This window comes from Dysidea avara, chromosome 7, assembly GCF_963678975.1.
Source record: "Dysidea avara chromosome 7, odDysAvar1.4, whole genome shotgun sequence".
In the NCBI taxonomy this organism is placed as follows: Eukaryota; Metazoa; Porifera; class Demospongiae; order Dictyoceratida; family Dysideidae; genus Dysidea; species Dysidea avara.
Window position 1 is genome coordinate 34,440,394 of NC_089278.1, and position 21,412 is coordinate 34,461,805.

A 21,412-nucleotide genomic window follows, 5' to 3' on the forward strand; every position below is an offset into this window, starting at 1 on the left:
AACTAAAAGTGATGACATAGTGATTCAGCTGGACTCTACATATTGCCAGATGTGACAACCTTAGTTATGTTACTCATTTTGATCTCTCTTATTGTTCATCTCTTTGTTCTCGTCACTTGGAACAACTAGCTATTGTTTGTCCCAATCTTCAGAGGCTCAACTTGCAGCATTGTGTTTGCTGTTTGATAAGCCTAGAAGGTCTGCAAGCTGTTGCCACAACTTACAAGGACTAAACTTACTTGAAATACATGTTTCATTTGTGGAAAACCATGTCCTATTGTGGAAAGTTTTGAGCGATATGAAATTGACCCACTTAGCAGTGAACAATTGTATTCTGAAACAACAGCTTTAAACAAGGAAATGTTGATTTGTCTGTATCAAAAATGTTGGTCTATAAGAACAAGAGTTCATAATATTTATATGGGGGCCATACAAATATTATGAACTCTTGATAAGAGGAGTGCAATGTGGATTTTGTTTGTGTGACACTATTACCATTAGCCATATATTATTTCTATCCTATTTTCCCTCACTGAACTGCTACTATTCAGCAGAATACCCACTATTGTACAAGATGTGATTATTAACTGTAAGGAACTAAGATGTGCATATATCTGCTCTATCTGCTCATTGTCACTCAATTTAGCTAACAATCACAATCTACAACAGTTCTTTGTTGATTCAACACTCACTGTTGTTCCTGATGACTTTATGGCTTCGGTTTCAGCTCATGGTGGACTGGTACATGTAGCTATGAGGGTAAGATTTTTGACAGTTGAAGGTGTAATATCTCTTGTGAGGAACTCTCCCAAACTTATAACATTACACTTGCGTGTTTCGGTTAAGAATGTGACTGCCACTCTAAAGAAAATGTTTCGGAACAGAAGATCGTTCCATTTTACTGCTGATCATTCAATTTTACTTCCAGTTTTATATTGTGGCCGTTTTTCTAGACATTCATTATGGAAACAAGGCTCAGATCTTTTACCACTTTGGTACTAAACATGCTGTAGCACTAGTGGTGGTTTTGACTGTTATATTTTAAACAGAAGCCTTGTTACATCACCACAAGTTTAATAATGTGATTGATAGTTCTTGCTTAAACACTTTAAATTAATTTACAAGTTAGCTAGATGCAGTAAGCAAAACGCTAGAATCATTGAACTACATTATGCTATGACTAAAGCTATTTGTGATTGCTATTCTGTTATCAGGGGTCTCAGTGAATTCGGTAATAGAAATCAAGACACATGTGTTGTGCAGCCAAAAAACCTGGCGCACTACACCATGCGTATATTGGCTTTTCATGCATGTGATGCATCGCTCAATGGCTCCTTCTCCAATGCACACCATTCTTGCATTATATGTAGCTGTTGATGAGATAGGGTAGACCACACAACAAATCTGATTGAATTCTTATAAGCTGTTTACAAGATGTGGGTGATTAAATTTTCATATTAAAAAAATCTTTTTAGAAGTCTACACAGGCTTAAATATCTTTCACACACTCTGCTAAACATTGTTATAAATGACTCGATTGCCTTGAACTTTGTAGTGCAGATATAAAGGTGAATTAACATCTCAAGTTTGCTATGAATGTTATAAATTTTATTCATGTAAAAAGACCACGCATGCAAATAACTTGAAAATTGGTGTGTTCATAGGCTGATCGTCATAGCTGTCCCTTTTTATTGGTTTGAAAAACAATGGAGTTACGGCTACAGAGTTATGAAACAAGACTAGTATAAAATTGCAGGGTTGAGATACTCTTATAGAACAGTCACTATGGGGTAAAAATTACTGGGGACTTAAACCAAAGATCACCACACCTAACATGCAGACTCTTAACCACTGAGCCACTATCATGGTTGTTATTACCTCAGTTAATTTTGTACTTCATAAAGGTGATTTTTTAAGATGTCCTTTGTAGAGACAGAACTTTAAGTGTTGTTTGTCACTTTAGGGGTGATTCCCTACTAAACAGTACTACCGTACTGTTTGATACACTCCTGATAGTAATTACAGACAATGATGCAGGCATTGGCACTTTCATGCAAACTATTCTTAATCAGTACAGTTGTGACAATGATAGATTTTCAGGCCAGCACACATGTATATTTACCACATACATACACTTGCTATTAAAATAGTCTAATTGAACACTCATTTGGTATAGTTATTTATGGGGTCACGTAACTAGGGTATGTAGTATTATGCATAAATACTATGTAGCCTTATCATACAGCTGTTATACTGATGTTATAGGATATTCACTCTCATGCATCTGCCCCACCAAAGCCAGAGCTGCTATCACAGATCCACTTCCTGTGTGGTACCAGTCACACTGAACTGGGTAACTACCATAGTGCCATTGAACACCTCAATGAAGCACTGCATCATGTTCCCACTAATGCATCAGTAAGAGATGTGTTAATTGCTAAGTACACTTATATTTGTGTGTATGCTCATTGTAGGCATTCTACCAAAGAGGCATAGCTAAACTCAAACATGGGAACAATAAAGGAATTCTTGACCTGAACAGAGCACTAGCCATCAATCCAAAAATGTTTGAAGTATGTGTGTAGTATGCATGTGTATGATTGTGTGTCTATGGTGAACTACTCCAGTATTGTTGTACAGAACTATTTAACCCCAAGCTTGAATATACTGGTTCTAAACTACAAACCATACAATGTAATTCTATAAAGCTAGATTTTACACTAAACACCCTGTAAAACAAGGAGTGTAATTATCCAATTTTTGTTTACACAATGGTGACTCCAAAGCCATTATATAATTTTAAAGTGCAAAAATTGACATAGGTAAAACCACATGTAAAATCTCATAACCTTACCATCTACAACAGTGAGCAACCATACAGAAAAATACTAACATACATAATGTATTGAAGTTACACTAGATCATTATGTACATATTATATCAAGTGTACAAGATTTTTATTAAACTCGTGCAGGTGTTCCTCACCCGGGCCTGCTACTATAGCAGTAATGGTCGATTCACTAAGGCCATACTCAATTGTAACCAAGCAATACAACTACAGCCCCAGAGTGTGAGGGCTTACTTGTACAGGTATGGTGTATACTGTGTATATATGCTGTAGTGTTGACATGTACAGAAGCAATGTATAATGATATCTGTGTAATATGGTCACTGTGGGACTGCCTAAATATAGAAACTCCCTTTTATGAGCAAAATTACTTACATAGCTAACAATTAATAGTGAAATATTGGTAATACCCAGAATAGCTGGGCTTTCCTATATAGTAGTCATACATTGCGTGTGTTCTCAGGGGCTCTATGAAATATTATACCAAACAGTACAAGTCTGCCATAGATGATCTGACCACAGCAGTCACATTGGACAGGCAGTGCAGCCTGGCTTACTTCAATAGAGCTCTATGTCAACAAGTGCTTAGGAATACTGACAAGGCAAGCCACACAAGTGTACTTGCATATTATTTACATACATACATTTTTATTAGGCTATTTCTGACTACAGCATAGTATTGTTACTAAGAGATGAACCCAGTTATGAGGTTGGTTTTTGTTTTTATATTTTGTATGTATATATTAATTCTCTAACATCTACTCACAAACACAGTTATAGTCAGGCGAAAGCACTTTGAATTGATGTGCAATTAATCAGCTTTTTCGTATGCACACTATTTGTTAAATTTGTGACAATTTGTTCTAGGAGAGCCATGATATTGATGTCCTAGCACTAGGGCTGAGCGATACTGCCATTTTAGTATCACGACCGATACTAAAGCCACTATTCACGATACTGAATAGTTCACAATACTTACAAATAAGTCAATCATAGCTGGTGCCACATAGCTTATTGCTCAGCATTCCTGCAGGAAGTCCTTATAGGTGATAGCACACTAGCCACTATTATCCTTGTTTACAGTAACAGTTATTGTAACACATGCTTTGAGGTTGTTATGGTGTTCACACCTCTCTGCAGGGGAAACCAGATGGGTGGACTTTATCATTTACAAGGATTCTTAGCCAAGTACTGCATAACAAATGGATTTTTAATGACAGTGATATACAGGCATGGTATCACGATAGTTAATAACAAAATATCGCGATATCAATACTTTCAAAATATCACGATATATCACTAAAACGGTAGTATCGCTCAGCCCTACCTAGCACAGCAGTCAGCAGTAGTAGCGCACAGGGTTACCAATTGTAGATAAGAAGAGCTCACGTCAGGGTCACCGATTGCAAGTAAGTGGCAACCATGGCCTTGAGGATCCGGCATGTTCTTATGACAACTTGGGAAACCACTGATGACAATGTGAAAGCACAGAACATTTATACAAAAGCAAACACAAAAACAGATGTTTGTTGTTTACTTATGACATGAAAAGGTGTGTGCAATCAATAGTCTTTTTCACTTCATTAGCATGATGCCACATGGTTTCATCACTCAACTGGTGATAGCTCTATAGCCAGCTGCTGCAACATCATTAAATTAAAGAATCAATCCAATCACTTTTCCTTTATTTTAGTTATTCGCATTGGAGAACTACTCACGTGATTTGTTGTGTATGTTATCATCCAGCAATCACACACTGCAGTGTATAAGAAGAGTTTTGGAGTGTCTATTGTGATAAGCACTACTCGAAAGACTCAAATGTAGTTTTTTATGTCATGTATTCCTCTATATTATATGTTACATCTTTGAGCATGCAATCATACATTTACAACCAATATGTGTATTATTATGTTGTGTACACATGAATAGTTCAATGGTCAGTGTCAGAATACTTTGATGGTTTCCTAATTGTTCTCTGTGATCATTGAAGTTGTACAGGGAGTGACAGAGTGGTGCTTTAGTTCTCTGGCCTTTCTGCCTTTATCATCAGTAATACCTAACATCCTCTAACCAGTCATTACAACCTTGATCAGCTTGATTATGCTGTACATTCAGACTATGAGGTCCTGGTTTCAGGTGGCATCAATTCCGACGAAAGGTTTGTCCTCTTAGGTTTTCCGTCCTGGATTATTAACTACATAGGAGCAAGGTCCATCGTGACTGATATCAATAACTTTTTCTGGTTCGCATTTCCAGTTTGTTCTCATCATCCACTATTAATTGGTTCACCCACTATTAATGGTCTTCAAGATGCTGTGTGGAATACTTTTGCCATGCTTTTCTTTGGTCAAGTTCTTTGTGCACAGTGGGTTGATAAGCTTTGGTTGCAATAGTTTGGTAGAAGCTGGAAGTGGAGTCTTTGTCCTTCGGCCCACTGAATAGTCTTTGTGTGGATGACCCGAACATGTCAGAAAGTGGGGTATTCCGATATTCAAGGAGAGCTAAGTACGGATCCCGTTTATCTAGAAGGACTTTCTTATTCAGATTTTTAGCTGTTTCAATAGTTTTTTCTTCGACTGCGGATAGCGTGGACTTGCTGTTTAGTGCTTGAATATAGTCTCGTGAGAACTGTTTGAAAGTTGTACTGGAAAATTGTGGATCATTGTCAGTTTTCAATCTGTCTAGAACTCCATGTCCAGAAAACTGTGATTTACAACATATGACAATTTGTTTACTGGTGGTGCCATTTTGGAATATCAATAAAGTCCAAGTAATAGTCAACTATGGCCAGGTGCGTATCTTTAGTTGTTGATGTCAAATAAGTCAGTGCCAACTTGTCACCATGGCCTGGTTGGAATTTTGTGTGCTATCATTGGCTTGTTAGGTGCTACAGATGTGGCAGTTTGCTACTGTATCTTGAATTTGGGCAGCCATACCTAACCAGAACATGATGTCTCTTGCTCTTCTTTTGCATTTTCCACTCCTAAATGTGAGCTGTGAATCTTGCATAGCATTTCTGGTTGTATACTTATAGCTTTCTGAATATGATGTTATTGCATACTGATAATTCATCATGGTAGTTCCAGTAAAATAAGTATTTTACCGGTACCTGTCACTGTGTTACGATCGTTGATGCTAGGTGTGGGTCTCTTTTAGTTTCTTCTTTGAGTTGTGTATTTGAAACTGGCAGTGTTTATAAAATATTGATATCAAGTTTCTCTTCTATCAGTTCTCCACGTTCTGGTAGGAATGCACATGAGAGTGCATCAGCTATAACCAGTTATTATAGCCTGGTCGGTAAGTGACATTGAGTGAATATTTTTTGTGGTCATTATCATCTTATGCAGCCTTAATGGTGCTTGTTGGAGAGGTTTTATTTGCTTCAAGAGGTTAGTGGTCACACTCTACTTCGACATTAGGCAAAACCATGGAATTTTTTATAACCAAACACTACAGCAAGCATCTCTTTCTCAATCTGAGCAAAGTATTGTTGAGTGTCCATAAGGGCTCTTGGAGCATAATATGCAATAGGATGATCATTTTGTAGAAGAACAGCACCCAAACCTTGAAGCTGGCATCTACTGAACGTTTGGCTGGATAGAACAAAGGACAGGAGCACTGCTGGCTAACTGTTTCAATTCTGAAAAGTTTTGCTGATTTTCCTGATGCCACTACCATTCTGTATCCTTTTCTAGCAAGAGAGGCTGAAGCCTGGGAGAGATTAGGAATGAACTTAGCTAGGTATGTGAGCATGCCGAGGAAACATTGTAAGTCTTCTTTGTTTGTTGGTGGTTTCATGTCACTTAACGCTTGTGTTTTCTTAAGATCTAGCTTTAACTCATCTTTAGTCAGGAGATGCTCAATTTTTTGTTCCATAGCTCACAAGAATATTGGAATAACATGTTAACAAATAGAATCATGTCATACTAACTGAATAGTCGAATATCCAACTAATCATTTCAACACTACATTTAGCTTTGTTCAATTTCAGACTTCATAGTTGAGCTCTATCAAGGACTATTATCAGTTTGGAATCACGTTCATCCTCGTTTTGTTCCCCAGACAAGAATGTCACCAACCAAAACCTTAACTCCTTCAATGTCTTAGAACATTTCCTTTAGAAAATGTCTTGTATGGATGACCAGCCAAAGAGAAGGCGTTTGAACATGTAACAGTCAAATGGGCTGTTGAATGTGTAAAGCTTAACAATTTCTTTGTCAAGGCTGATTAGTCAGTCGCCTGAGCTGGCTGAGAAGTTGGTCGTATTTAGTATTTGTGTTGTTACTTCTTCAATAGTTTGCAGCGTGAGATAGTGCTCAGATTAAGTAGCATTATTTAAGTTGCATGGGTCAGTGCAGATTTGTAATGAGCCTGATGATTATCACCATACTGTTAACCCAGCTGTTAGGTGAGCTTTTCTATCACATCAAAGTTCTTCATGCATGCAATGGAGTGTAATGGGCACGCAGCGTAGTGGGTAAATTACTGGTGTTTGACTTTATGTGATAGAGGCATCGGTAACACAACCCAGGCCCTCAAACTCATGTTCAAACAAGGTTTCATGATCATTGTCAAATAGTGTATATGCATTGTACAAACTTCACTCCAATGCATGTGACAAGTCCAAGGATGTTGGGGACATTGTGGTCTATGACTTCTAATTGATTGGTGTAATGACTGTCTTTGTACTGGCATGGTATTTTAGCTGTATCATGGGTGTGCAGTTTGTGACTACCAAAAGCTATGAAGCTGGTTGAGGACAGCTGTGATGAATCTTTACATACTTGTCATTGGGACACTACATTGCATTGGGTACCAGTGTTAGTCTTAAAGGTGGTCCTCTAATGGTCAGTAAATTAGTAACCTCCAGTCTTTTACCTGATAGGCTGTGCCAATGAATAGTCATCATTGTCAGTGGTCTCTTGTAATTAAATAATGATTTGGTTGTCCTTGCCTGATACATTTTGGCAAAGTGGATTTTTCTGCCACATTTTTGGCACTCAGCTCCTATTACAGGACACATTTGTTGCTTGGCATGCCAATTGCCACATTGGTCACAGTATGGCTTCTGTAACTGTTATTTGCTGTCTGAACACCAGCCATGAATGGCTGTTGGACTGGTTTGATTTCTGGTGAATGATTTCATTTAGGATAATGTTGTTTCATACAATATGTCAACTGCCTTCTGTAGTGTTAGCTCAGCTTCTCTGAGGAGTCTGCTGCATGTTTTGTCACAGATTATGCCACAAAGAAACTACTCTGTCTCTTATCAAGCTGTCCTTAAGGTCTCCAAACTCACATGTTTGAGCTCCGTCATGTATTAGTCTATAGTCTTGCCATTGTGTTGGTTGCAAGTATTGAACACGTGTCGTTCCCATGTGATGTTTTCTTTGTGGCACACCATTCAGGATTTTTGTCTCTTTAGTTTTATCATCTGTACTTTGTCATGTAAAGGTGTTGTAGACTTCTAGTGCATCTGGTCCAACCACATGTAGTAAGGGTCACTGCCTGAATTTTCTCATCTTTCGTACTGAGGTCGCTTGCTAGTGAAAAGAGTTCAAAGCATTGTTTCCACTTTCTCCACTCATCAGAAACGTTGCTGCCATCTAAGTCTAACAGATCTGGTGGCATTCATTTGTCCATTCTGACACCATGTGATAAGCACTACCCAAAGACTTTGAATACACTTTTTATGTCACATGTTACATGTACGCATGCGTGTATTCCTATACCCTAGTTTGGAAAACCATCTTTTCCACACATTAGTCAATTTTCTGTTTTGTAGCTCAATTGAGGTATTGGGTGATTATCTATCTTCTGTCAAAATTTAGTTTGATGTCTTAGCCCTTCGAATCCCGTAAGCCTATATTTAGGCTTTGATACATGCCTCTATATGAACTCAAATAACTTCTCAGGTATTAACAACGGAAAAATCCCACAGCCACCACGTTACTAAAATGGCACCAAGCATCAAAGAATTTGAGTAAATCGCCATTCATCATACCACTTGGGAAAGAGCTGTCTTCCACCATGGGTGTACACTGGTTCACTAATCAAGGCATATCTTCACCATACTTAACGCTATGGCCTTACCATTAGAATCCTCATGCACTACTGAATCGAGTGGTATACAAAATAAATAAAAGAATAAATAAATAAATAAATCAGCCAATTTGTAAGTTAGTTGGTGTCTCACACATATGAAAGTACTACATGGTGTGATATAATCATCCATATCTCCTAGCTATGGGTGTGAAACTCCACAGCAAGAAGGTTTAATACAGTGGATCCTCAGTTATCTAAACAGATTTGTTCTTACAGTTAGCCAAAAGTGTTCAGATAAGTGAAATTGTCTAGATAACTGAAGCCCATCGATTTGTATACAGAACTTTGTTCAACTACTCTAATAGAACAATCATTTACTCTAATAGAATGCATACTGATGCCAAAATACTCTAATAGAACAGTCACATCTGTCATTTGGAAAATCGAGGTGTTTGGATAACTGAGGTTAGGATCCACTATAGTTGCTTCACCCAAATACACAAAAATATTAATTTAAAAATAAATTTGCTGAAATTTTCAATTGAGTTTTTCTGCCAATTTTGCTATCTGTGGAGAAGGATGGTTTTCCAAAATGGTCATGTATTATATGTTACATTTAATGTTACATTTATGTAATAATGCACTCCTCCTACTGTAAGCAAGAAAGCCTCCAAGTAAGTAGAGTCTGCAAGGAAGTTTACTACACTACTGTGAGTGAGACAGTAGATAAAATAAAGGTTGTAGTATAAAAGGATTGTAGAAAAAAGTAGGGAATAAGGGAGGTCACCCACACCTGCAGATATACATGTTCATGTACTAGTGGACATTCAATTCCTAATTCAGTCATGTGGTTGACTGAGTTAGGAATTGAATGTCCACTAGTATGATCTGCAGGTGTAGGCAACCTCCCTTATTCCCTGCTTTTTTTTCTACCATTCTCTTATACTTGGTTGTTTACTTTTTGTATTATGATGGTGAACCTGCACATACCGCATCAAAAGAAAGGATGGTTCCACCAGAAGTAATGCTTTCAACTTAATGCACACCCCAACTATCAATTACTGACTCAAAAGTGAAGAGGCCATTATGCTTTGCTTTCAGCTATGTTCAGCCCAATACACAGCATTACAAATGAAGAACAATAAGAGAAGTGCTTCTGCAATCAATCCAATCAATATGGAAAATTCACGTTAATGTAAGGAAGTTATCGTGCTAACTACCGTGAATCGACACCTTAGGCTGTGAGCAAAAAAAAAAAAAGACACAAAGGTGATGCATGCATTGCACATACTGTGGTATGCCGAAAGGCACCTGTCGGGCTGAACTGATGTCGAACAGTGAAAAATCAAGCCTTTAGCCTTAGTTGTTATTGAGCTGAAGGCAGTTAGTCTGTCAGTAAGAAAATTCCATTAGATAAATTTCTTTTTAATAAAATTGTAGCAATCTATTGGAAGCATTAAGGGTCACACTGAAGCTGAAGGTACTTTTGGGCTTGGTTATTCTTAACCAATACTGCCAAGGCGCCAGGATGAAGATGGCTTTGGAGTGATATTTTTGGCCAGAAAAACACAAACATCCATGATCCCTATACCATACAGTACTACCGTACTGTATGATGAATTGAACTAGATTGTTAGAATGATTATCACTGTGTTATGTAGGTGCTAGTCAATAGAGGATTACTATACTTAGAAATGGAAGAGTATGGGAGTGCCCTCATGGACTTGATCAGTGCTGGAAAGGTACGTAAATACTAACTATAACACAGTTAATAACACATTCATGAATTGTTTATTCTTTAGTTGTTTCCTAAGAACGCATCTATCTTCCAAGCAATAGGACTTTGTTATCACAGGTACTGTGAGTGAAGAATAACATGTACAGTGTTATGTCAACAACCTTCAGACTGGAAGAGTTACAGTTATCAGTTGAGGCTTATGATCAGGCTGTCTCACTAGACAATTTCTTCATAGAAGCTTATGTTGGGAGAGGAAATGTTCACATGGACTACCTCACTCCTGGCAGACTCATCTTGAGCAAGTATATGATCTATATATGTTTTAACATAGTTATCTATTGACTTGTGGGCAATGTGTATTGTAGACAAGACTATTGTAAGGCTCTTCATTTTGATCCTTGCTGTTTACCGGCCAGAGTGAACTTGGCACACACACTGCAGGTTAGTATCAAACAGTACAGTAGTATTGTTTAAGTAGGAAAGTGATGTCACCACCCAAAATTTCACTTTTATAATTATCCTAGAAACATCTTACATGACAAAAATCACCTTTACGAATAATATTAGTCCATCTAACATCAAATACAGCGAGAAAGTGCTTACAGGCAGCCGTATATAATGTTGTATTTTTATTTTATTTTAATTTCCTAACATACTCAAATTTCATCTGCTTGCTGCTGCCTGCCCTGCCTGCCTGCCTGCCCTGCCTGCCTGCCTGCCCTGCCTGCCCTGCCTGCCTGCCTGCCCTGCCTGCCCTGCCTGCCTGCCCTGCCTGCCTGCCCTGCCTGCCTGCCCTGCCTGCCTGCCCTGCCTGCCTGCCTGCCTGCCTGCCTTCAGACAAGCATAACTCGATAACACCTAAGGATACGGCTTGATTTTTTTTCACTGTTCGACGTTGCTTTGCCCATAGATGTGCCTTTTGACATACCGCAGTACATACAATGCATGCATCATGGACTTACCTTTGTCCTCCTTTGTGTCCCATTTCTTTTTGCTGACAGTGCAAGGTATCAATTTGCAGTAGTGTGATACATGGCTTCCCATGATTCTTCTGTATTTTCCTTGGTGACTGGATTGATTGCAGAGACATTTTCATTTGTAACATTGTATATCTACAGACCTCCCATGTTTCCCTATTTTTTCCATGATCCCTAATTGAACTTAATTTTTCCTTATACTTTTTGTTGCCAATGTTGACCGAGCTATGCTGTAATACTATCATTCATCTCTTATTTCACTACTTTTTTATCACTTGGATCCCTACTTCCTGTAATGTTAATATACAAGTTAACCTCAGTATAAAGATTTCTGTATTTTTTAATTGCACATCCATACAGATGGAAGAAAAGTATAAAAAGTCATGGAACCACTTCACTTGTGCATTAGCCACTAATCCTAGTGAGTTTGTTATTTTATGACTACTGTGTATACTACTGATTAATTTGTTTAGACTATGTTCCAGCTCTAGAGGGTAGAGCAGTAGTTAGTTTGCAGATGGGAAACTTGTTTGGTTCACTATTGGACATTACTGCAGCCATTAAGGTACATCGTTATTCCTCAACATTATTGTATCTCTGTGTGTCCAGATTTCTCCTTCTGCTGAGCTGTATACTAACAGAGGAGTAATCCATCAGGTGTGTGTGGGAGTGTATGTAGGGATGGGTAGGGCACATATATGCATACACACATACGTATGTGTATGCTTATGCGTGTCTGTATGGTATCTACCTCTTACACATGTCTCCATGTTATAGTTTATGGGTAAAGGAGTTGATGCTATGAGGGACTATGAGATGGCACTAAAGTACAACAGGAAGTATGGACTGGCATTCTTTAACATAGGCAATGTGTTGTTCCACCACCGGCAATTCCAACAGGTATGTAATTACTGACTATATGAAAAAAATTTAAGTGATTTCTCTACATTACATATCAGTCTGTTGATGCTTATAATAAAGCAGTTGAGGCATCTCCTAGTGATGACTCTTACCTACTAAACAGAGCTATTGCCAAATCATTATTGAAGGATTATGATGGAGCACTTGAAGACTTTAGTGCATCCAGTGAGTGGGAATATCATGTGTTAGCAGTATATTTGTAGTATAAAATTTTGACACAGAATTTCCTTTCAGTATTCCAATTAGTATTCCAATTCTTGACTTTAGTCACTGTTGATGTGTTTATTAAATTGTTTTCTTACCAATTGTTTAACTGAGCGGAATATCAATCATTGCTTTTTTTGCAGTTGAAATAAACCCCAACACTGCTCACGCCTACTTCAATCGTGCTAACTTGTACAAGTCATATCAGCAATACAGTTTAGCAGAAGAAGACTATAAAACTGGTTAGTACAATGCAGTGGAAAGTTGATTATCCAAACTAGTATGGTTGAGGGGTATTTGTATAACTGAAAAGTTCGTAAAAGCAAATGTCCACACTCTTGTTGACAATTACTCTACTTATATTTAATTGAGGAGTCACTTTAGTGTTCGGATAATCAGCTCTCCACTGTACACACCTGTACTCTCCCATGTACCAATTCTATTTCCTGTATAGCGCTAACCCTCAATCCAGATGATGGTGTATTACTACAATATTGTGCTGAAGTGTTAGGTAAACAAGGAAAGGCTGAAGAGGCAATTAAATATTTTGAAGCTCAGTTGGATTCCCAGTAACATTATGTACATAGTAACCATTTGGATTAAAGTAATTAGTAATGCTAAACTTGTTGTAAATCCCTTCATAAATCATACATGATATTTATTAATATGTCTATTTGTAGTAGTACACTGTATTTCCATTTTTGAATTATCCTTCTTATCTAAATAGTTGTGGAACAATAATATGAAGAAATTACTGCAGATATAGGCACGGATTGATTATTTGTGGCATAGTGTTAGGGAAAAAGTAGGTGTCAAACACAACAGGTACAATTTTAGAATGTCCACTACGAACAAATAACTTGACTGTATAGCTTGAGGCATAATGTAAGTTAACATGACAAAACCAGAATGAAGTAATTAGTGTAGTCACTGCACTCTGATTGCTTAAGGGTGTGGCATTGTTTTATGGGGTTTATTTATTTTATAATTGATTGATTATTACTTTATAAAAGCCATGCATTCTTCCTTGTTGGAGTTTTAAAATAATGCATAACACACAGGCATACAAATAATTAACTAAGTGGGACAACACAAGGAAATTACAGAACAATGAAAATATAGAGAATTACTTACTGATTGGATAGTACAAACATTCTAGCACCAATATAGAAATCATTGTGTGTGCTGACTTCCTTTAGCTCTGGTAGCAGAGAACTCCACATTTGAATAGCTTTTATGTCTGAAGAATTTTTGAGTAAGATGACAACAGGTAGAATTTGCAAAATACACTGGAGTTCTGATGCGATCTGATTTTAGAAGGAAAAGTGGTATACCTCAAACAGAAGTGTACTCACTGTACATAACACAGATGTGGTGTAATTTAACAAGTTTGGAGAATTTCATCCACTGAAGATAGGCTTAGTGCTCTGTAATATGGTCGAACTTACGGAGACTAAAAATTAGCAAAACAGCACGATTATATATGCAGCCACTGATACATTGCCTGTAGCCTTGATGTACCCTATACTGGAAGGGAATAGTGTAAATGAGATAAAACCATTGACTCCTAAAGGAGCTTAATAAACTGCAGGGAGAATTCAGCAGTCAGTGTTCACTAGATAAAGCTAGGTGATTGGACAAACCTTAGCAACAAGGTCCAGCCCCTGTAACCTTCTAGGTAATGTTCTTGGTAGTCATATCAGACAACAAATAATTATAAGGTACGTGACTATTAATAGGGGAACAAAACAGAAGACTTGCTTGCATTAAGCTGCATTCAATTGTTAGCTTTGGTTGGTAGTTCAGTGTTGCAGCAACCCGATCAGGAATAGGCATTGAGCAAATGAAGGAGGTATGATCAGTATATTGCAATGAGACCTCCTCAGTGATGGTACTCCCCTGTGGAAGTCCTCCTTTTGTAATGTAGGACTCCATGACAAGAACTGACAGCCGGCCATGTTTGACACAATGATATCTACGTAGAAGTCAGGTAGTCAAAAAATTATTTCATTACAGTCTTGGAAAGGCTCAATTGTGAGAGGTTACGGAGCAAATTAGAGTGATCCAATGAGCCAAAGGCCTTGCACACATATAAGTCCAAAAAGGTAGCACAGGGCAAATCACTTTTGTCTAACGTCTACAGACACCATTAGTATATATCCTCTAGTTACTTACCATGTTGATAGCTATGTACCCTGATGTGGATGTGATGAGCTTTTAAATAAGCAGACAACTTATATGGTAGCCACAATCTTTTCCAATATCTTGGCCACCACAGAAACAACAGTAATAGGTATAGTTATTAGTAACATTAGAAGTCCCTCTTTTATGAACCAGCATAATGTGAAATTGCTTCCAATTAAACAGCACCAGTACAAAGAGATACAGTATAGAATGGTGCTAATGAAGGTAGTGAACAGGCAGACCAATAAATTTAGCAGAACATAGAACATCATCAACACTGTTGAACTAAAGGTTGTCAGCATCATCAACACAGTCCACTTAATCCAATAAAGGAATATAGTGTTGTGCTGGCTACCTGCAATATTATGTAGGCTACATGATAGTAATAGACAGTGCTGTGAAGCTTTCTTGGGTATACCAATCTAAAATATTCACTCAAAATGTATATATATATATATGTTTTGGGTACATGCATTAGCTGATTGTAGGATTCTGCTATAGGTATAATCACTTAGTACCTATTACTTAATTTAGCCACTAGAACAACGATCTGACAAAAATTTTAACTTACATACTAGGTACAGCATAAAAGATCACAGGAAATATTATATACTCAATTCAGTTAACCCGGCGGATAACCAACAATGCAATTACAATCTGCTCAGAAACCAGTTAGATTCTTTCCAGTTTCACAGCTCTAATGTTAGAAGGTAATTTTTGCAGTCAAAAGATAAGTTATTACTTCGAATTCATTACTAGTTTAACTGAATTTTCTACTATATAACTGACTGACTTCCTGTTGCCTCCAGCCAAGCATAACTTGATTATGTATATAATATGGTTAAGGCTATATAGTGCTTATCTATTAATTTATAAATGCATGTGCGGAGGATATAGGCTAGCACGCCAATGAGTACTATAAGCTCCAGGAATCTAATGCAGAATTATATACTCATAGAAATTCAGCTGGTATGTCCTAGCTTATAGTCTTTAGGGATCACTGTAAATTCAGAAGCGTGATGTTCATACTAATGGTATGACTCTTGTGGTCACTTAGTGTAATGCTCATACTTCAGAAGTATGACGACCACACTAAGTGACCGCAGGAGTCATACCATCAGTATGAACTTCACACACTTCTGAATTTACAGTGACGCGGCGATCGTTATGCCCTCGGTTATGCCGGTATAATTTCGGGCATAATAGGTATGTATGAGAATCAGGAATTATGCTAGCGTTTTGAGATGATTATAAAGCTTTAACAGTAGGAAAATCTGCAGATTGCACAATTCCGCTAAAAAAGATCGAGATACTCTAATAGAACAGTCACTGAATATTATTAAAGCAGTCACCTTGAAATGAACTACTCTAATATAGCAACCAGCTAAAGAATTCAAGACTATTTGAAGTTTAAACATCAATGAAAATGGTCTGATACAGCAATAAACTGGCATTATTAGTGGCATAATTTTGGGAATAATGGGCAATTCTCAAAAGCATAATAGGTGATTTTTGAGCACTGCTCAAAAGCATAATGATCAATTTTTGGAGCATAATAGCCTCATGCATATGTCTAATAGTCTTGCACACCATGCAAGATTCAGGAACTCGCAACTTTCAGTATAAGATGCAGGTGTTTATACCTCAGCAATGAGACCTACTTCAGCCATGGATGTACTAGCTATTGCAAAGTTTGTGTGACTAAAGTAGGAATTAAATGTCTGCTAGTGCAGCTGCAGGTGTAGATGACCTCATTGCTTTACAATCCCTAAAAAAGTTTTAATTTCTTCGTTACACTTTCTATTACAGTAAGGTACTACAAAAGTAATGACCCATTACATATTGCTATCCCATGAAAAGTAGCACATTAGTAATAATAATGTAAATGAGTTACTCTCAACTGTTGCTGGATGGCATAAGGCTCATGTACTTTAAAAGTGGTTATCACCATGTATGCTGTAGAGTATGAATGTTGTTGATGTTTAATGCTTGGTTCCCAATATTTATGATTTAGTTAATAGTCCTGCACATAAAGCAGGTACCAATGCTGGTATTATATACAAATACAAGGAATTTTACTTGGGGATCATAGAATTCCATAACCAGCATGTCAAGTTAATGTTTCTGGTCATACCAACTCCCCAGTAACGACAATGATATATAGAAACTCATAATTAGTACATATATACTACACTAAATTGTTAGGTTTATTACAGTAGCTATACACTAGACTATATAAACTGCTGTACAAAAAAAAACTGTTAAAAGAGTAAAAAGACATTTTTTTAAATTAAATGAATGATGCATTATAGAAGAGACTCTTGGTAGTGATGGTGGTGTGAAGTAAGAAAATCATGATCACAATCAGTGGATAATTCTTTTTGCCTGTAAAATGCAAGAATGCACACACACACACACACACACACACATGCACGTACACGCACGCACGCACGCACGCACACACACACATGTAGGTGTAGCCACGTACTGTACTTCTGTATGTTACATATGTAACAAACATAATATGAATAATAGGTATGCAGATTATTACTTTCGGATAAATTGAAAGTTAGTATATTACAGTACAAAATTAATAATTGTTAATGCATTATGAATTAGCTACTTTTTTCTGGAAAGAACCACAGCCATGAATAGTAGAGTGGCTAAGTAACATATTTTGATGAAATTGTTCACTTTTAAATGCACCTATTTTCTGTGGAAGTTGAGTAAGGTATACTAAATCATTCGAGGTGTGGTGTCATGTCAAAGGCATTGCCTTAGGGCATGTTTAGTAACTTAAAAACTAAGTCATAAGCCCATTTCCTGCTGGTAAATAAACCAATAATAAGTGCAATCCAAATCTTTTTTGCTTAAATAGCATGAATGTATTTCAAATTTACAAGTGTAATCATAAAATCTTTTAAAATGTGGTAAATATAACTCTTTCTAAACTCTTCTAATGGAGCCAATAATATTATTTCAGTGCAGAAACAATCCAATAGAAATAATGTATTGACCATCCCTTGCTAGTCTATATAATGCAGATTCAAAGTTTCAGTATACTAAGCACATTTATGGCTTCACAGATACATTTTCTATTGGTTATAATTATTGTCAGGCTCTGTATGATTAGTGATTTTAATGGTACCATATCTAATATGAAAATTAATAGTACGAGTCAAGTAAATATTGTACCAAGTTTGGTGCTTTATCAAAAAGTGAACAATTTTTTTCAATTATGATTAGCTGCTCTACTAGAGTTTAATTTCATAAATCTATCCATGATTGTTCTAGAACACTCTATATGCATTGTAATAGAAGTCATCAGAAACAATGTGTGCTCTATTTGAGTACCACAAAAATAATAGTCAAAGTTATACCATACAAACATACACAAGAGTCATGCAATAAAGATACTCTAGTAGAACGGTTGGCTTCCTTGAGAATTTTAGTCACACCTACTGGCTAAATCACTTATACAAACTACATGAATCTTGCATGTGTCAGGTAACTATCAAGGTACAAACCTTTAGTAATGTATATAATGGAAATTTGTTTGAGTTATAATGTGAAAACCAATCACCCGAGTTAAGCATGTAGCAAATGCATTTCAAGATCATACATGTAACAAATATCCCTAAATAGAGTAGTCATACCATATATAGAAACAACAAAATACAAAAATTCATTTCAAAATAGTACATATTTCTAGTTTTTCTGCTTAACTGTAGAAAAAACTGGCATATAAAATACAAGAAGAAAATAATATCTAATTCAAAACAGCCAGCAGTGAAAAAGGGTGAGGCCTTCCAAAAATAGACCAGTAAGTGATATCAAATTAAAGAGGTGACGGCCAATAAATGGCTGAAATGATATTATACTGTCACTTAATTTGTGACATTACAAATTAATTGGAATAATATCATTGCAGCAATTTCTTGGCCACCACCTTTGATACTTTGATATTAGATCTTTTCTCTATATTATATGTTACATCTTTGAGCATGCGATCATACATTTACAACCAATATGTGTATTATTATGTTGTGTACACATGAATAGTTCAATGGTCAGTGTCAGAATACTTTGATGGTTTCCTAATTGTTTTCTGTGATCATTGAAGTTGTACAGGGAGTGACAGAGTGGTGCTTTAGTTCTCTGGCCTTTCTGCCTTTATCATCAGTAATACCTAACATCCTCTAACCAGTCATTGCAACCTTGATCAGCTTGATTATGCTGTACATTCAGACTATGAGGTCCTGGTTTCAGGTGGCATCAATTCCGACGAAAGGTTTGTCCTCTTAGGTTTTCCGTCCTGGATTATTAACTACATAGGAGCAAGGTCCATCGTGACTGATATCAATAACTTTTTCTGGTTCCCATTTCCGGTTTGTTCTCATCATCCACTATTAATTGGTTCACCCACTATTAATGGTCTTCAAGATGCTGTGTGGAATACCTTTTCTTTGGTCAAGTTCTTTGTGCACAGTATGTATGTGGGTTGATAAGCTTTGGTTGCAATAGTTTGGTAGAAGCTGGAAGTGGAGTCTTTGTCCTTCGGCCCACTGAATAGTCTTTGTGTGGATGACCCGAACATGTCAGAGAGTGGGGTATTCCGATATTCAAGGAGAGCTAAGTCGGATCCCGTTTATCTAGAAGGACTTTCTTATTCAGGTTTTTAGCTGTTTCCAGATACGCACCTGGCCATAGCTTTTTCTTCGACTGCGGATAGCGTGGACTTGCTGTTTAGTGCTTGAATATAGTCTCGTGAGAACTGTTTGAAAGTTGTATTGGAAAATTGTGGATCATTGTCAGTTTTCAATCTGTCTAGAACTCCATGTCCAGAAAACTGTGATTTACAACATATGACAATTTGTTTACTGGTGGTGCCATTTTGGAATATCAATAATTTCCAAGTAATAGTCAACTATGGCCAGGTGCGTATCTTTAGTTGTTGATGTCAAATAAGTCAGTGCCAACTTGTCACCATGGCCTGGTTGGAATTTTGTGTGCTATCATTGGCTTGTTAGGTGCTACAGATGTGGCAGTTTGCTACTGTATCTTGAATTTGGGCAGCCATACCTAACCAGAACATGATGTCTCTTGCTCTTCTTTTGCATTTTCCACTCCTAAATGTGAGCTGTGAATCTTGCATAGCATTTCTGGTTGTATACTTATAGCTTTCTGAATATGATGTTATTGCATACTGATAATTCATCATGGTAGTTCCAGTAAGATAAGTATTTTACCGGTACCTGTCACTATGTTGTGATCATTGATGCTAGGTGTGGGTCTCTTTTAGTTTCTTCTTTGAGTTGTGCATTTGAAACTGGCAGTGTTTATATATAAAATATTGATATCAAATTTCTCTTCTATCAATTCTCCACGTTCTGGTAGGAATGCACATGAGAGTGCATCAGCTATAACCAGTTATTATAGCCTGGTTGGTAAGTGACATTGAGTGAATATTTTGTGTGGTCATTATCATCTTATGCAGCCTTAATGGTGCTTGTTGGAGAGGTTTTATTTGCTTCAAGAGGTTAGTGGTCACACTCTACTTCAACATTAAGCAAACCATGGAATTTTTTACAACCAAACACTACAGCAAGCATCTCTTTCTCAATCTGAGCAAAGCATTGTTGAGTGTCCATAAGGACTCTTGGAGCATAATATGCAACAGGATGATCATTTTGTAGAAGAACACCACCCAAACCTTGAAGCTAGCATCTACTGAACGTTTGACTGGCTGGATAGTGTTAAAGTAACAAAGGACAGGAGCACTGCTGGCTAACTGTTTCAATTCTGAAAAGCTTTGCTGATGTTCCTGATGCCACTACCATTCTGTATCCTTTTCTAGCAGGAGGGGCTGAAGCCTGGGAGAGATTAGGAATGAACTTAGCTAGGTATGTGAGCATGCTGAGGAAACATTATAAGTCTTCTTTGTTTGTTGGTGGTTTCATGTCACTTATCGCTTGTGTTTTCTTAAGATCTAGCTTTAACTTTAGTCAGGAGATGCTCAATTTCTTGTTTCATAGCTCACAAGAATATTGGAATAACATGTTAACAAATAGAATCCATGTCATACTGACTGAATAGTCGAATATCCAAATAATCATTTCAGCACTACATTTAGCTTTGTTCAATTTCAGACTTCATAGTTGAGCTCTATCAACAACTATTATAAGTCTGGAATCATGTTCATCCTCATTTTGTTCCTCAGACAAGAATGTCACCAACCAAAACCTCAACTCCTTCAATGTCTTGGAACATTTCCTTTAGAAAATGTCTTGTATGGATGACCAGCCAAAGAGAAGGCGTTTGAACATGTAACAGTCAAATGGGCTGTTGAATGTGTAAAGCTTAACAATTTCTTTGTCAAGGCTGATTAGTCAGTCGCCTGAGCTGGCTGAGAAGTTGGTCGTATTTAGTATTTGTGTTGTTACTTCTTCGATAGTTTGCAGCATGGGATAGTGCTCAGATTAAGTAGCATTATTC

At 37.1% G+C, this 21,412-nt stretch overlaps 1 protein-coding gene across 2 annotated transcripts in view; it reads left to right on the forward strand.

Annotated features, from left to right (window-relative positions):
* The window catches only part of LOC136260310 (uncharacterized), a 60,330-nt gene that overhangs the window by 30,857 nt on the left and 8,061 nt on the right, over nt 1-21,412 (forward strand). Inside the window, exons 36-51 of one of the 2 annotated variants that reach the window (XM_066054002.1) lie at nt 2,266-2,418; nt 2,475-2,573; nt 2,975-3,090; nt 3,312-3,450; nt 3,504-3,557; nt 10,555-10,635; nt 10,696-10,748; nt 10,799-10,933; nt 10,997-11,072; nt 11,969-12,029; nt 12,082-12,173; nt 12,218-12,265; nt 12,386-12,508; nt 12,568-12,694; nt 12,877-12,975; nt 13,188-13,458. In XM_066054002.1, coding sequence (XP_065910074.1) covers nt 2,266-2,418; nt 2,475-2,573; nt 2,975-3,090; nt 3,312-3,450; nt 3,504-3,557; nt 10,555-10,635; nt 10,696-10,748; nt 10,799-10,933; nt 10,997-11,072; nt 11,969-12,029; nt 12,082-12,173; nt 12,218-12,265; nt 12,386-12,508; nt 12,568-12,694; nt 12,877-12,975; nt 13,188-13,306 — 1,575 coding nt within the window. In that variant the 3' untranslated portion in view covers nt 13,307-13,458. Of the gene's footprint in view, nt 1-2,265; nt 2,419-2,474; nt 2,574-2,974; nt 3,091-3,311; nt 3,451-3,503; nt 3,558-10,554; nt 10,636-10,695; nt 10,749-10,798; nt 10,934-10,996; nt 11,073-11,968; nt 12,030-12,081; nt 12,174-12,217; nt 12,266-12,385; nt 12,509-12,567; nt 12,695-12,876; nt 12,976-13,187; nt 13,459-21,412 lie in introns of those variants that run through there. The other variant, XM_066054001.1, reaches the window with a different exon arrangement.